The sequence below is a fragment of the Peromyscus californicus genome, unplaced genomic scaffold (genome assembly GCF_007827085.1).
Source record: "Peromyscus californicus insignis strain IS unplaced genomic scaffold, ASM782708v3 Scaffold_16__1_contigs__length_79575227, whole genome shotgun sequence".
Lineage (NCBI taxonomy): Eukaryota > Metazoa > Chordata > Mammalia > Rodentia > Cricetidae > Peromyscus > Peromyscus californicus.
Genome location: NW_026294458.1, coordinates 47,056,395 through 47,069,128, shown reverse-complemented (window position 1 = coordinate 47,069,128; position 12,734 = coordinate 47,056,395). Strand labels below are relative to the sequence as shown.

The 12,734-nt window shown below is 40.2% G+C and overlaps 1 protein-coding gene and 1 long non-coding RNA gene across 3 annotated transcripts in view; one reads left to right on the top strand and one right to left on the bottom strand.

Moving 5' to 3' along the window:
- LOC128112152 (uncharacterized) overlaps window positions 1-2,803 on the bottom strand; it is a 48,797-nt gene extending 45,994 nt beyond the window's left edge. Inside the window, exon 1 of the long non-coding RNA XR_008218860.1 lies at window positions 2,694-2,803. This is a non-coding gene — a long non-coding RNA (uncharacterized LOC128112152). The remainder of the gene's footprint in view (window positions 1-2,693) is intronic.
- A 255-nt stretch (window positions 2,804-3,058) lies between these two features.
- Window positions 3,059-10,995, top strand: CUNH3orf38 (chromosome unknown C3orf38 homolog). 2 transcript variants are annotated; one of them, XM_052740966.1, is made up of 3 exons: window positions 3,059-3,313; window positions 4,827-5,065; window positions 7,721-10,995. In XM_052740966.1, the coding sequence occupies exons 1-3, from the start codon at window positions 3,187-3,189 to the stop codon at window positions 8,366-8,368; spliced, it is 1,014 nt and encodes a 337-aa protein (XP_052596926.1). In that variant the 5' UTR covers window positions 3,059-3,186; the 3' UTR covers window positions 8,369-10,995. The 2 variants fall into 2 exon arrangements, with proteins under 2 accessions (XP_052596926.1, XP_052596925.1); XM_052740965.1 differs by having other exon boundaries at window positions 7,718-10,995.
- Window positions 10,996-12,734: the final 1,739 nt, after the last annotated feature.

Below are 12,734 nucleotides of genomic sequence, written 5' to 3'. Positions count from 1 at the left end.
ATGGAGAAGGGAGTTAATGTAATGATCAAAATGTACAAAATGCTCATGGAGCTAATAAATCATTTAAAAAAGGATAGCCAATTGACTTTATATTTTGTAAAATGGGACAACTATTGCTGCAAGGTTGTAAGAATTTAGTAAATGAAGGGCTGGATGCCAAATCCTTCTTGTTATGTGTTTGCCAAATTTGTAATCATTACTATTCTGTCTCTGGCCTTATAGTCACGCTGGAAACTCTACCCGCCTTCATACTATTCTATTGCATGCACTTTTTTCACTGCTGCCTGGTCACGATTAATTCAGCAACCTTCTTTCTTTGATTTATTCTTTCTTAGGTACCATCACATGTTCCAGAAAGTCTGAGCTCTTAGCTATTATATCCCTCATTCAAACCTACTTTACCCAGTTTTCCTTTTCTCAGCAAATGGCAACTCTGGTGGCCCAAACCAAAGCCTGCAGTGATCCAAGACTATCCGATCTTCCACTCTGCCTGAGCTTACCATTTTCTGTCACACAGAAAAAGTAGTACTGGCCTCCCAATTGGGCTCTCTTTCCTCTTCGCTTCCTTCAGTCTACCCTTCATACCATTACTCAAGTGATCCTGTTTGAAACTTCGATCATTTCATCACTCTGTTTAAAACCCTCCAGGCTTCACAATTTATTTATTACAAATGTTACTTTAAAAATAGCATATCTACTATATGCCAGGCTTCATAAACATAATGAAACAAAAACTGCTTGCCTCGCAGAGCTCACCTTATAAGGGGCTGGGAGTGGAATGAGAGCAATGAACAATATAGTATACTAAATTATATAAACACTTTGGAGACAAATGAAATGGGTAGGAAACATAAGTAGGGTGTTGATGGTGATTTTGAATGGGCCGATGCAGTGAGGCTTCCCTGGTAATACTTTGAAGTAGGGACCTGAATAAACAGTAGGGAAAATGAGCAGTTGAGATGTCTGAAGGGAAGACCATCTCAAGTTAATTAGCAAGAACAAAGGCTTTGAAGCAGAGACCTGGAATACGAGTCTAAGGAACCAATCATAAGGAAACCCTTGTGACTTATCTGCACTAATGGGTTTTGAAAATAAAAACAAATTGAAGTCAGAGGTCAAACATAAAAGATACATGTCTACAGAATGGCCTACAAATCTTTAGTTTGGCATAATCCAATTTAGTAGCCACTAGCCACATGTGGATATTAAAACTTAACTCAAATTCAAGTAAAATTTGAAATTATTCAGTTTTACTTCCATACTGCAAGATCTCAAAAGACAGATGTGGACAGTGGTTAGTACTGGGCAATGCAAAAATATCTTCATCATCTCAGAAAACCCTTTGGAAAGTGAATCAGTGGTTCACTTGGGGATGATTTTCCTTCTCAGGGAACATTTGGTAGTCTGGAGGTATTTTCACTTGCATCAAGTCAGAGAAGGGCAACACTACTCCTTGTGGAAATGTAGGGAAGTGTTAAGCATCTTGCAATGCAGAACTAAGCCTCTGCAACGATAAATTATCCTGCTCCAAATCTCAGTGATTTTGTATTTATGAAAAACTCTAACCGAAATCTAGCCTCTCCTACTTATACTCACAACACAAATCACTTTCTATCCAAGGTGAGTGTGTTTGTGTATCTATTTTTTCCCCCACACCAACCAAGCAACTATTACTGCAGTGGGAGATACTAGCCACTAATTCAAATCTAATGGCGTCAGGCACCACGCCCCTTCAGCTGCACATTCCACGAAAATCTGAAGCCTCAGGTTGTTTCAGTTGTACTTGTGACCAACCAGTTGCAAATTGGGGTTCCACTGCCTCATCCTTGGGCTCAATTAAAGTCATCTACAAGGTAGGTGTGAGACCAAAGTTCCTCCATTTTAAAAATAAGGCCTAAATGTTCTCCATTTTAGGTATAGGCCTCGAGTTACTGGATCCAGTTGACCGGATTCCAGAAATTAGTGCAAAGTACAGAGTATCCCAACCCTAGTCTCTATGGTGATTGCTTAACTATAGAAATGCCCCCATCTGAGTACAGCCAATGAGGAACGGTGACAGGCATCCACTCCTCCTTAGGTGTAAGATAAAGATAAGGTTTCTGGAAAGTCCGCAGAAGCTAGCCAATCAGAATTGTACCCATATTAGCACTCCTAACTGATGTAACCTTGTGGTTTTTGCCTTTAAAAACTGAGCTTGCCAGCACTCCGGAGGCAGAGCCAGGCAGATCTCTGTGAGTTCGAGGCCAGCCTGGTCTACAAAGCGAGTTCCAGGAAAGGCGCAAAGCTACATAGAGAAACCCTGTCACAAAACCAAAAAAAAAAAAAAAAAAAAAAAAAAAACCCACAAAAAAACAAAAACCAAAACACAAAACAAAAAAACCCCAAACAAACAAACAAACAAAAAAAAACTGAGCTTGCAGAGGGATGGACACCTCCTCCAGCCTCCACTGAGTTGGATGGCTTGACGGGGGTCCCTGCCTAGGCTTGAATTGCTTCGAAATAAAGCTTTGCTTTTGCATTCTGGTAAGCTTGTCTTTGGTGGTCTCTCTGGGGGTCCAGATGTGGACACAACAGTGGGCAAGGATGGAATCATGGGTAAGTAAGTTATAGTTCTTTGAAAACATTTTCTCAGCATAGTGTTTAAAAGTTTAAGTTAACTTGTGTAGCTAAAGAATATCAAGGGACCAGCTCACCTAACTTAGATGTGGCCAGAGACGACAAACTTTCAAACGCTCCCGGGTCACCAGAGGGGGAAGGGGGAGGAGCGCTTCCACCTGCTAGCCCCGGGGGATGATGGGAGCTGGCTTGCGCTCTCCACCCCCACGCACCCGCCGGTGCATGCGCTGCACTTCCAGTCGCTCTTAAAGGAGGCAGTGCTGGTGAGTTTAAAGTTTCGTTTCTAACCAGCCCTCGTGTGGAAGGTGAAGGTTCACGATGCCTCTTTGAAGCGCCAGCGGTGGAACGCTACTCCAAGACGGCCCGGAACCCCAAGTCGGGATCCCCAGCGTTTCCTCGCCGACTTTCTGAGCCAGCACTTCCGCCCCGGGGGCTGGAATCTCCGAGACCCTTCCGGCACGAGCGGCTGGAAAGGCACTTCCGGTGCCTGTTGCTAAGGCGCCGGCCGGCCGGCGGGCCGAGAGGGCGACATTGGTGGCGTCGTCCTCTGCCCCCTTCCCCGGGGGCGAGATGTCTGGGCTCAGCCACTTAGAGACGGAGGGCTGCCGTCACCTGCTCGGCCTGCTGGACGATGACGAGATCATGGCCCTGTGCGACACCGTCACCAACCGCCTGGTGCAGCCTGTGGACCGCCAAGGTATCGCCTCACGCCGCCGGGTCCGGTCCGGTCCGGTCCGGTCCGGGGAGGCTGCTCGGCTCCCCTGGGCCAGAGCCCGCCGGAGAGGCCGCTCCGGCCGCGGCTGCACAGCTCTGCAGTCCCCCACGCAGGTTTCGCCGCCCGCGGAGCCCGGTCCCGGCATGCCGACGGGTCGGGCAGTGGAGCGGCTCCCGGGATTTTGCGAGTGTCTGATACCGACCCGGTAAAACTTTGTTGACATGGTGGCCCGAGTACGAATCAGCCATTTTCTTTTCTTTTTTTTTTTTTTTTTCCTTCATGATTTCCACAAAGCCCCAGAGGGTGTGTTTCATTTTAAGTTTCTGTCATCCGAGGGCATCAGCTGCAGCTGATCTGCCGGTTTTCTTTCCACCGGAAGGGAGAACACAGACACCTTTTGTGGGTCTCTTAGGGAAATACCTATTGCACCCAACAAAAGGCCGATGGCTTTAACCCATATATGTCAAGGAATGCTCAGTCTCTTCGTCTGACAGATAAAGTTGAGAAGTGGCAAAACCACAAGTTTTTTTTTTTTTTTAATTAAAAAAGGTTATATGTAAGACACAAAGGATATATCTGTACGTTGAATTTATAAAACATTCAAAAAATCCTTACTAAATACAGTAATAATACGTATGTTGCTGTAAAGAAAGGAATAGAAATGACAACCCCCCCCCCCCAAAAAAAACCCCAAACAATCGAATGTAGTAGCTACCCTGAAATGGGTGGAAAAAGAGGATAGCCTTAGGGAAGTTTGAAATAGGGGCCTCAAGGATACTGTGTGCCCCTTGGGATAAGGTCTTTGGAAGACATAGGTAATGAGTGCATTTTTTAAAAGTTAATTTTTGCCATTTTGCACCCGTTGTGTATCAGAAAGATACATTTTAGTCTGTGTTTGTAGCACAACTTTTAATTAAAAAGCAACTTCCTGATTATCTGTAGAATCCTGTTACCAACTTCGATTATCTGTAGAATCAGGAATTTGACAACATTCCTTGACATCTCAAATACTGTCATTTTAATCACTTTTTCAAGGTTTGTAGATTTTTTTTGATATTTGGGGCGGAGAAATAAATTTTTTCTGGGTCAAATATTTTTTATTTAAACAACTCATATTTATTTATTTTGGTTTTGGGGGACAGGGTTTCACTGTGTAGCCCTGGCTGCCCTGGACTTGGCTTTGTAGACCAGGCTAGCCTTGAACTCAGAGAACTGCCTGCCTCTGCCTCCCAAGTGGACTGAAGGCTGCATCACCATTCATTACCACCACATCATCCCCAGCACCATCACTGGCAAGGTAAAGGAAGTTTAAAGTATAAAGGATTTAAAAAGCAAACGAATGGATGAGCCACTTCTTGCTTTTCAAAGCCAGAGCCATCTTAATGCAAAAGCAAATATCGTGAGCTTAAATATTTTTCAGTAGAATTTTTGCTGATGTTGGGCAAATTTGCAAATGCCTTGTGATTGTCTATTAATTATGGTTATTTTTTTCTAGATGCTATTCATGCAATATTAGTTTATAGCCAAAATGTAGAAGAACTTCTGAGGCGAAAAAAAGTCCACCGAGAAGTCATATTTAAGTATTTGGCAAAACACGATGTGATTGTACCCCCAACTACTGAAAAGCACAATCTTATTCAGTATGCAAAAGATTATTGGGAAAAACAGTCACCAAAATTGAAGGAGACAGCAGAATCAGATACAAAGACAGAGGACATCCAGCTCTTTGAACAGGTACACTAGATTTGTACTTTGTCCTGAATCCTTGTTCTGTCTGAAACTGTGCAAATAATCCTAGCTCTGAGGTGCATGGTTCATAGTACTTGTGTTTTCTAGTCTTTATCTCATTTATTATCTTATTCAAGACCACTGTCTTTGGTAGTCATGCAAAAATCTCATTTAAAACACTTGGAGAAAATGATTTCCACTTCAGTTAATCCTGGCTGCTCGTGTGTGTGTGTGTGTGTGTGTGTGTGTGTGTGTGTGTGTGTGTGTGTGTGTGAGAGAGAGAGAGAGAGAGAGAGAGAGAGAGAGAGAGAGAGAGAGAGAGAGAGAGAGAGTGAGTACTTAATGTTGATAGATTGAACTCTGGATAGTTACTATGCTTTCATAGTGCAGTTAGGAAAGGATGTTTTAAGGTCTTTTTTGCTTCATATACTGAAAGGAGAAAAAGAAATGCTCACAGAAATAATATGTTATCAAGCTTATTGTGCAGACCAGGAAAATAAACTTAAATACCACATTCTGTGCCAAATATAGTGAATTGCAGGCTCTCCATGTAGTATAGAATGAGACATAGTATCTTATTCTTGGTGAGGTACTATGTTCTGAAATACATAGGTGCATGGAGTCTAGTTTATAGGGTATGTTTTTATAGTACTATTCCCTTTTAATTAAAAAATATAGTATTCTGGTCATGGAAAATTACCCATTTCAATCACCTTTAGAAGTATCTGTTTAAGGAAGGTAGAGGGATTTTTTTAAAATTTCATTTATTTATTTTGTTTTATTTTATGTAGAGGGAAATTTTTTTAAAAAGTTCTGACAAACCTTTCCTGATTAAAAAAATAATAGTCATTTTATGTTAAAGCAGATAGAATGAGTAACAAGAGCTTACTTTTCAATAGAATTTATGATGATGTTAGAAAAATGCAAATTCCTCATGAGTTTTATTAATTATTGCAATTATTTGTATAATCACCTTTTTTGACCTTTACATTCATTAAAGGATCCATTTGAAGCAGTTGTTTTAAAGTTTTGGAAGATGTGTACAGTCAAAGGAAAATTATGCACAAACCATTGTCATTGACTATTCATGCTGATATTGATATTTTAAAGGGCTTTGTTCATTTTTTATTTTTTTTAACTTTTTCTAAGATCAAATCATCGGAATTGCAAATAACATTCCTATATTACTGTTTTAGAATTGGTTTTGAGGAGAACAGGGTATCAGAATAGGTGGAATGTTAGATGCCTGTAACCTCAGCATACAGGAGATAAGAAACTTGATGATTGCAAGCTCCAGGTCAGTTTTGGATAGAGTAAGACCTTTTCTTAGAAGAAGAAGATAAAGGTCTAGGGTATCTATCTGGTTTGATCCCAAACACATTGAAGAAAAAGAAATGAGAGGGGGTAGGGAGGGGAAGAGAGAGGGAGAGTAAGAGAATGAATGAATGAATGAATGAATGAGAGCATGCTAGGGCTGGTCTTGGGCTCCTGTGCTCAAGCCAGCCTTCTCCCTCAGCCTCCCGAGTAGCTGACATCTTAGCTGTGTGACACTGAACCCAGCAGTGGGCTTGTTCAATTTTACTTAGATAAAATTTAAATTGAAAATATTTTCTTCTGTTATAGAATATTATTGTAAGGTGTGTTACTTTTGTTTATGTTGCATTTGTTTAACTCTGTGAAGCTGTGTTACCTTGCCTATCTAAAACACCTGATGGGCTAATAAAGAACTGAACAGCCAGTAGCGAGGCAGGAGAAAGGATAGGTGGGGCTGGCAGGCAGAGAGAATATACAGAAGGGGAAATCTGGGGGAAGAAGAAGAAAGTTCGAGAGAAGGAGGAGGACACAAGGGGCCAGCCACCCAGCTACATAGCAAGCCTCAGAGTAAGAAGTAATGAAAGGTATACAGGAATAGAGAAAAGTAAAAGCCCACAGTCAAAGATAGATAGGCTAATAAGTTCAGAAAAGCTGGCAAGAAACAAGCCAACCTAAGGCTGGACATTTATAATTAATATGCCACAGAGACAACTGAACCAAACTAGTGGGAACTCATGAACTTTAGACCAACAGCTGTGGAGCCTCCATGGAACTGGACTAGGCCCTCTGCATAAGCGAGACAGTTGGGTAACTTGATCTGCCTAAGGGACCCCCTGGCAGTAGGATCAGGATCCATCCCTGGTGCATGAGCTGGCTTTTTGGAGCCCATTACCTGTGATAGGACATCTTGCACAGCCTTGATGCAGGGGGAGGGACTTGGACCTGCCTCAACTGAATGTACCAGGCTTTGCTGACTCCCCATGGGAGGCCTTTCCTTGTTGGAGGAAGGAATAGGGGGTGGGATGAGGGGGGGGGAGGTGGGAGGGGCAGGAGGATCGAAGAGAGGGGCATCTGTGTATGTAAAAATGAATAAAAAAATTCTTAATTAAAAAAAGATACATAGCCTCGGGGGAAAAAAAAAAGAAGCCTCCATGTGTATTTATTTGGGAGCTGGGTGGTGGGCCCCCAAAAGAGCAAAAACAACCAGCAACACTCTTCCTTTTGGAAGAAGTTGATCTGCGCATGGTGTAGTTCATTGGTCTTTGTTCTGACCAATACATTTGCACTTAGAACCTTGGCCGTGAGAGGTGAACCTTCACTTTCCTCTGTTTTTGTTTTAACCAGCAGGCAAAAGAAGAGCAAAACGCTGAAAAGGTTGATTTCCGTCGCTTAGGAGAAGAATTCTGCCACTGGTTCTTTGAACTTCTTAATTCTCAGAATCCTTTTCTGGGACCACCTCAAGAGGAATGGGGCCCACAGCACTTCTGGCATGATGTCAAGCTTAGGTTTTATTATAGCACCTCAGAACAAAACGTGATAGACTACCAAGGAGCAGAAATTGTGAGCCTTCGTTTACTGTCATTAGTGAAAGAGGAATTTCTTTTTCTCAGTCCCAACCTCGATTCTCAAGGACTAAAATGTGCTTCTTCTCCTCATGGATTAGTTATGGTTGGAGTTGCAGGGACTGTTCACAGAGGAAATACTTGCTTGGGCATATTTGAACAAATTTTTGGACTTATCCGTAGCCCTTTTGTGGAAAATACTTGGAAAATCAAATTTATCAACCTGAGAATTGTTGGAGGAAGTTCCCTTGCTCCTGGGACATCCCTGAAACCAGCTGTCACATTTGAACAGAGTGATCTGGAGGCCTTTTATAATGTAATCACTCTTTGTAATAACCCCAGTAGTGGGACTGGAGACCAGGTTTTATGTAGTGGAGATGAGGCATTGTTGAACAAAAGGGGACAGAATTTGCCTAATCCTCTAAAACCCTGAGCACTGTATTGTCATCCCAAAGTAGCTGCAGAAACTTCCCAGCACAACACTGATCATCTTTAAGTGACTGCAGATGTGAGGATTGACATATTTTAGCTGAAATACATTTTTGGACTGGAGACTAATGTGATTACTTGCCTATTTCTACCCAAGTTAGAGCAAATGTTCTGAGAACTTATTGTGGTCCAGCAAATAAATCCCACTTTAGATGTTGTAGATAACTGTGTGCCTTAGAAACCATAGGTAAAAATTTCATTTTATTTAGTGAATAGCTTGTTAGTCTCTGTACCTCCAAGTGGCAAAGATTAGTAGTAGTCATGGCTTATTGGATATCTTAAAAAATGCATCTCACTAAAGAGTTGTCTAAAAAAAAGGTAACAGTTTAGAGATGTTTAGTATAAATGCAAAAGTTCTATTAATTATATAAAGTACAAATAATGTACTTGTGCAAAAAGTCCAATAATTTATTCTGGGAAGAAAAGCTTAGTTCACCTTTTTGAAACTTCTCTTTTAAATTATCTGTTCTAGTCCAAACAAATATCTCAAAATCTGCTACTTTTCTGAACTATTTTGGGCAATAAATGCTGTTTTCAACACAGACCTTATTACTACTCAGGCTTTAGCCAACAGTTTTATAGAACATTTACTATGATACCCTAAAGATGAAAAATAGGCTTTGGAATTTTCAAAGTATGCACAATTCCCAGCAAACAAATTATTGTTCTTCCTCCTGATTGATTGTGGCTGAGGTTGACTCTCCTCAAAATAACAAGGCCTATTTAGAACTTACAACATGGGTAGGAAAATATGTATACATATAGCCTTACATAAAGTTTTTTTACCTTTGTGTTACTAGATTTGAGATCTAAAATTGATTTGCCAGCTTAAAGTTTAAATTTCTCATCACCTGGTAACTATTTGCTGACCTTGGATTTGGTTTGGAATTTGTTTTTAAATTACTATTTGGAAAATATGAGGGTATTTTATGCCTGTTAATTTTTATATTTAACTCTGATAATCTAGGGGGATTGATATGAATATTAAAAGAGGTAAGCGTTCACACCTCCGCTTTTATTTTAGTGGCCTGCCTCTATGAAGAGTACAATCAGTATGTTCTAACGTAAGTTAATAAAGACGGGGAATTCTTTTTGTGTGTATTAGAATCATCAACTGTTTAGATTTGGCCCACAGTTCTTAAGGAGAGCTCTAACAATTTAACTGCCACAAAGCAGATTTTCCTCGTATGTATATTGTCAGTATAGTACAGTTAGGTTTAAAGAAAGAGCAGTCTACAAAATGGTTACTGTATGTTCATAAAGTAAGACAACTAGGTCACAATTGACCCACTCTACCTCTGCTTGGGTTTTGAAAACTCAGTTTGATTTTATACTTCCTTGGGTTTGAAGAATCAATACAGATATCCTGAGTAAAGCCCAAGATTAAAAACTACCCTTGTGGTATATGTGTCGGACTATGGAAAGATTTTCTTCAGTTATCTTCAGTATTGGACTTTTGAATCTATAAAAAGCCTAAGAAAGACTCAGATTTCTACACATAGTTTTAAGTCAACTTGAAAATTTTGAAATAGTCTTAATAGATTGAGAGAATTGGCTCCTTTTTTCGGGTAATCTCTGCATCTGTCCTCAAAGTAGATACTCATATTGTAGGGAAGTGATAAATAAACAAAACTCTCGGTGGGGAGGCTTCAAATTTGGTGTCGCCCCCCCCCCATGTCTTTTTGGTCACATTTGGTTTAATATGTAGATGTGCAAAAACTTGGGCCTCCTTATTACTCAAATTTAAGAGAATTGCATTTGGGCTGGTGGACTGTTCTTGACCTCTTAGGCAGTCTAACAAAGATGTATAGGGAACTGATATGAAGAAACTGTCCAGAGAAAGAAATCTTGAAGAGCTGAAGTCTATTTAAGAAGCTTGGCACCAAAAGGATTGACTTCTTTGGCCCACCACCCAGGGCTGTGTGTTAGGGGGTAGCTGAAAGAGCTCCAAGTCTGTCTTGCTATATTTTACCCAGCTAATACTCGGGAAATCTGGCAAGTACAACACTTTACATAGACTATGGAATGATTGGTGTCCTGGCTAGTTTTATGTTGACTTGACACAAGCTAGAGTCTTCAGAGAGGAGGAACCTCAGTTGAGAAAATGCCTCCATGAGATCGGCTGTAGGCCAGCCTGTAGAGCATTTTCTTAATTAGTGATTGATGGAAGGGCTCAACCCTTTGTGATGGAGCCACCCCTGGGCTGGTGGTATTGGGTTCTATAAGAAAGCAGGTTGAGCAAGCCAGTTTGCAGCACCCCTCCATGGCCTCTGCATCAGCTCTGCCTCCAGGCTCCTGTCCTGCTTGAGTTCCTGTCCTGATTTCCTTCAGTGACTAACAGTGCTATGAACATGTTGGCCAAATAAGCATTTTCCTTTTCAAGTTGCTGTGATCATGGTGTTTCATCAGAGCCATAGTAGCCCTGACTAAGACAATTGGGGTTTCAGTTAAGGGATCTTCAGGACTTCGTTTGCTGTGGGCTGTTTTGCCATAGCGTAATAGCAGGGTGCATGGTTAAATACTCCTTTTTGTTAAAACAACTGAATAAAAATGTTCAAATCTTCCACTAAATTGTAAGCAGTGTTACATTATGATATTCTGTTAGTATCATGATATTTTTATGTCTTAAAAACTAAAATGCCAAACTCTAGGAAAAAGCCATGTGTAATTTATTAAGCCACTCTGAACAATAGCAGGTTTGGAGATACTCCACATTCTTCCCAGAAGGTGATGTTTTTCTGCCAGATGAAGGCTGATTACCCGATCTTACTAAAAATTATAAGAATGACCAGAAGAAGATGTAAAGGATTGCTTTAGAACATAATTATAGCCAGATGCTTTAATCCCCGCAGTTGGGAGGCAGAGGTAGGAGGATCTGTGAGTTCCTGGTCTCCTTAGTGAGTTCCAGGACAGCCAGGACTACATAGAGCTATCCCATCTCCAGAAACTAAAATAAAATAACTAAAAATAGCTCTTTGCCTGAGTAGGTCATAGAAATGAATGAAAACCATACCCTAATAGTCTTTTACAAATGCAGATGGTGTTTTCTTTCTTTCTTTTTCTTTTTTTTTTTTTTTTTTTTTTTGGTGCTAAGGGTTTGAACTCAGACTCTTGCATGTAATGTACTGAGCACACCGTCTACTACAGCAGTGGCTAATGCTGTGGGTAGACATCAGCCTTTTGTAGCATCAGGGGAGGGTAGAAAGTTGGCTTCTTTCAACATTTTGATGTGCTCATGAGCCTTTCCAAAACACATGAGTCCTGTAGATACTATATTCCACATTTAGGAAACTTAACTATAATACTATTTTTCTGACTTTCCCCAATGTTAAAATTTCAGACATTGTCTAAGTCGTTAAGGCAATGGACTAAACCTAATGAATGAAAGTGTAGTCTCTAGAAAATATATTTTAACTGACAAACTTTATTTTCAAAAGACGTTAGGATTGAATATACTGAAATACTGTAAAGTGGGTCATAAAAGTTTACAAGCTATCACGTGGATAAAATGCTTTGGAATAAGAGTGTCAAGCTGTTAGCCTCATCCTGAGATGATGTTGATTATTAGCGAATGTATTTTGGTAATTCTGATGGATGATTTCCAGGACCACTAGCATTTCTTTCTGTAGAGTCTATTGGTGGGACTGCACACTGTTCCCTCCCTCTACTTCCTACAAGCCTTACTATAACCTTTGTTTCTCCTCAGCTTGGAAGTAGATAGCGTAGTTGGAAAATTGGATCAAGTTTATTTGACATATATTAATTACTATTTATAAGTTACTGGGTCAAGTGTAAAATATCAATAGGTTGTTTGGGTAAAGATGTTGAGTTTTAAGTCTCATTGAAGTTTAGATTGCCTTAGAGTGAATTTATTTAGGTTGAAAGATTTTGATAGACTCTTTTATATAATCATACAGAAAAAATAAATTGGAATTTTAAATAGTCATGAAGATGTATGCAATACAGATTAGATATAAATATAGAACATAAGCCAGTTTGACAGTATGTAGTTTAAAGTTTTAAGGAAAACTTCCAGATTATCAGAATGTGTCAAATGTCTTAGCTTCATTTTGTTAGTGAATCTTTTTGGTAGTCTTTAAATAGTACTTCAGTTATGTGTTAAAATTGCTGTGTTTATCTTTGAGTTTCCTGTGATCTGTGAGGCCAGAACTCCAACTCCATATATGTTACATCATGAAATTACTGGCCTAGAATTTCATATCTTCTAAATTCAGTTTTCCATTGTATCTCCTTATTGTTCTTTTAGTCATTCAGTGAGGCTCTGTGGTAATTTTCATCTTCAGTTTGTA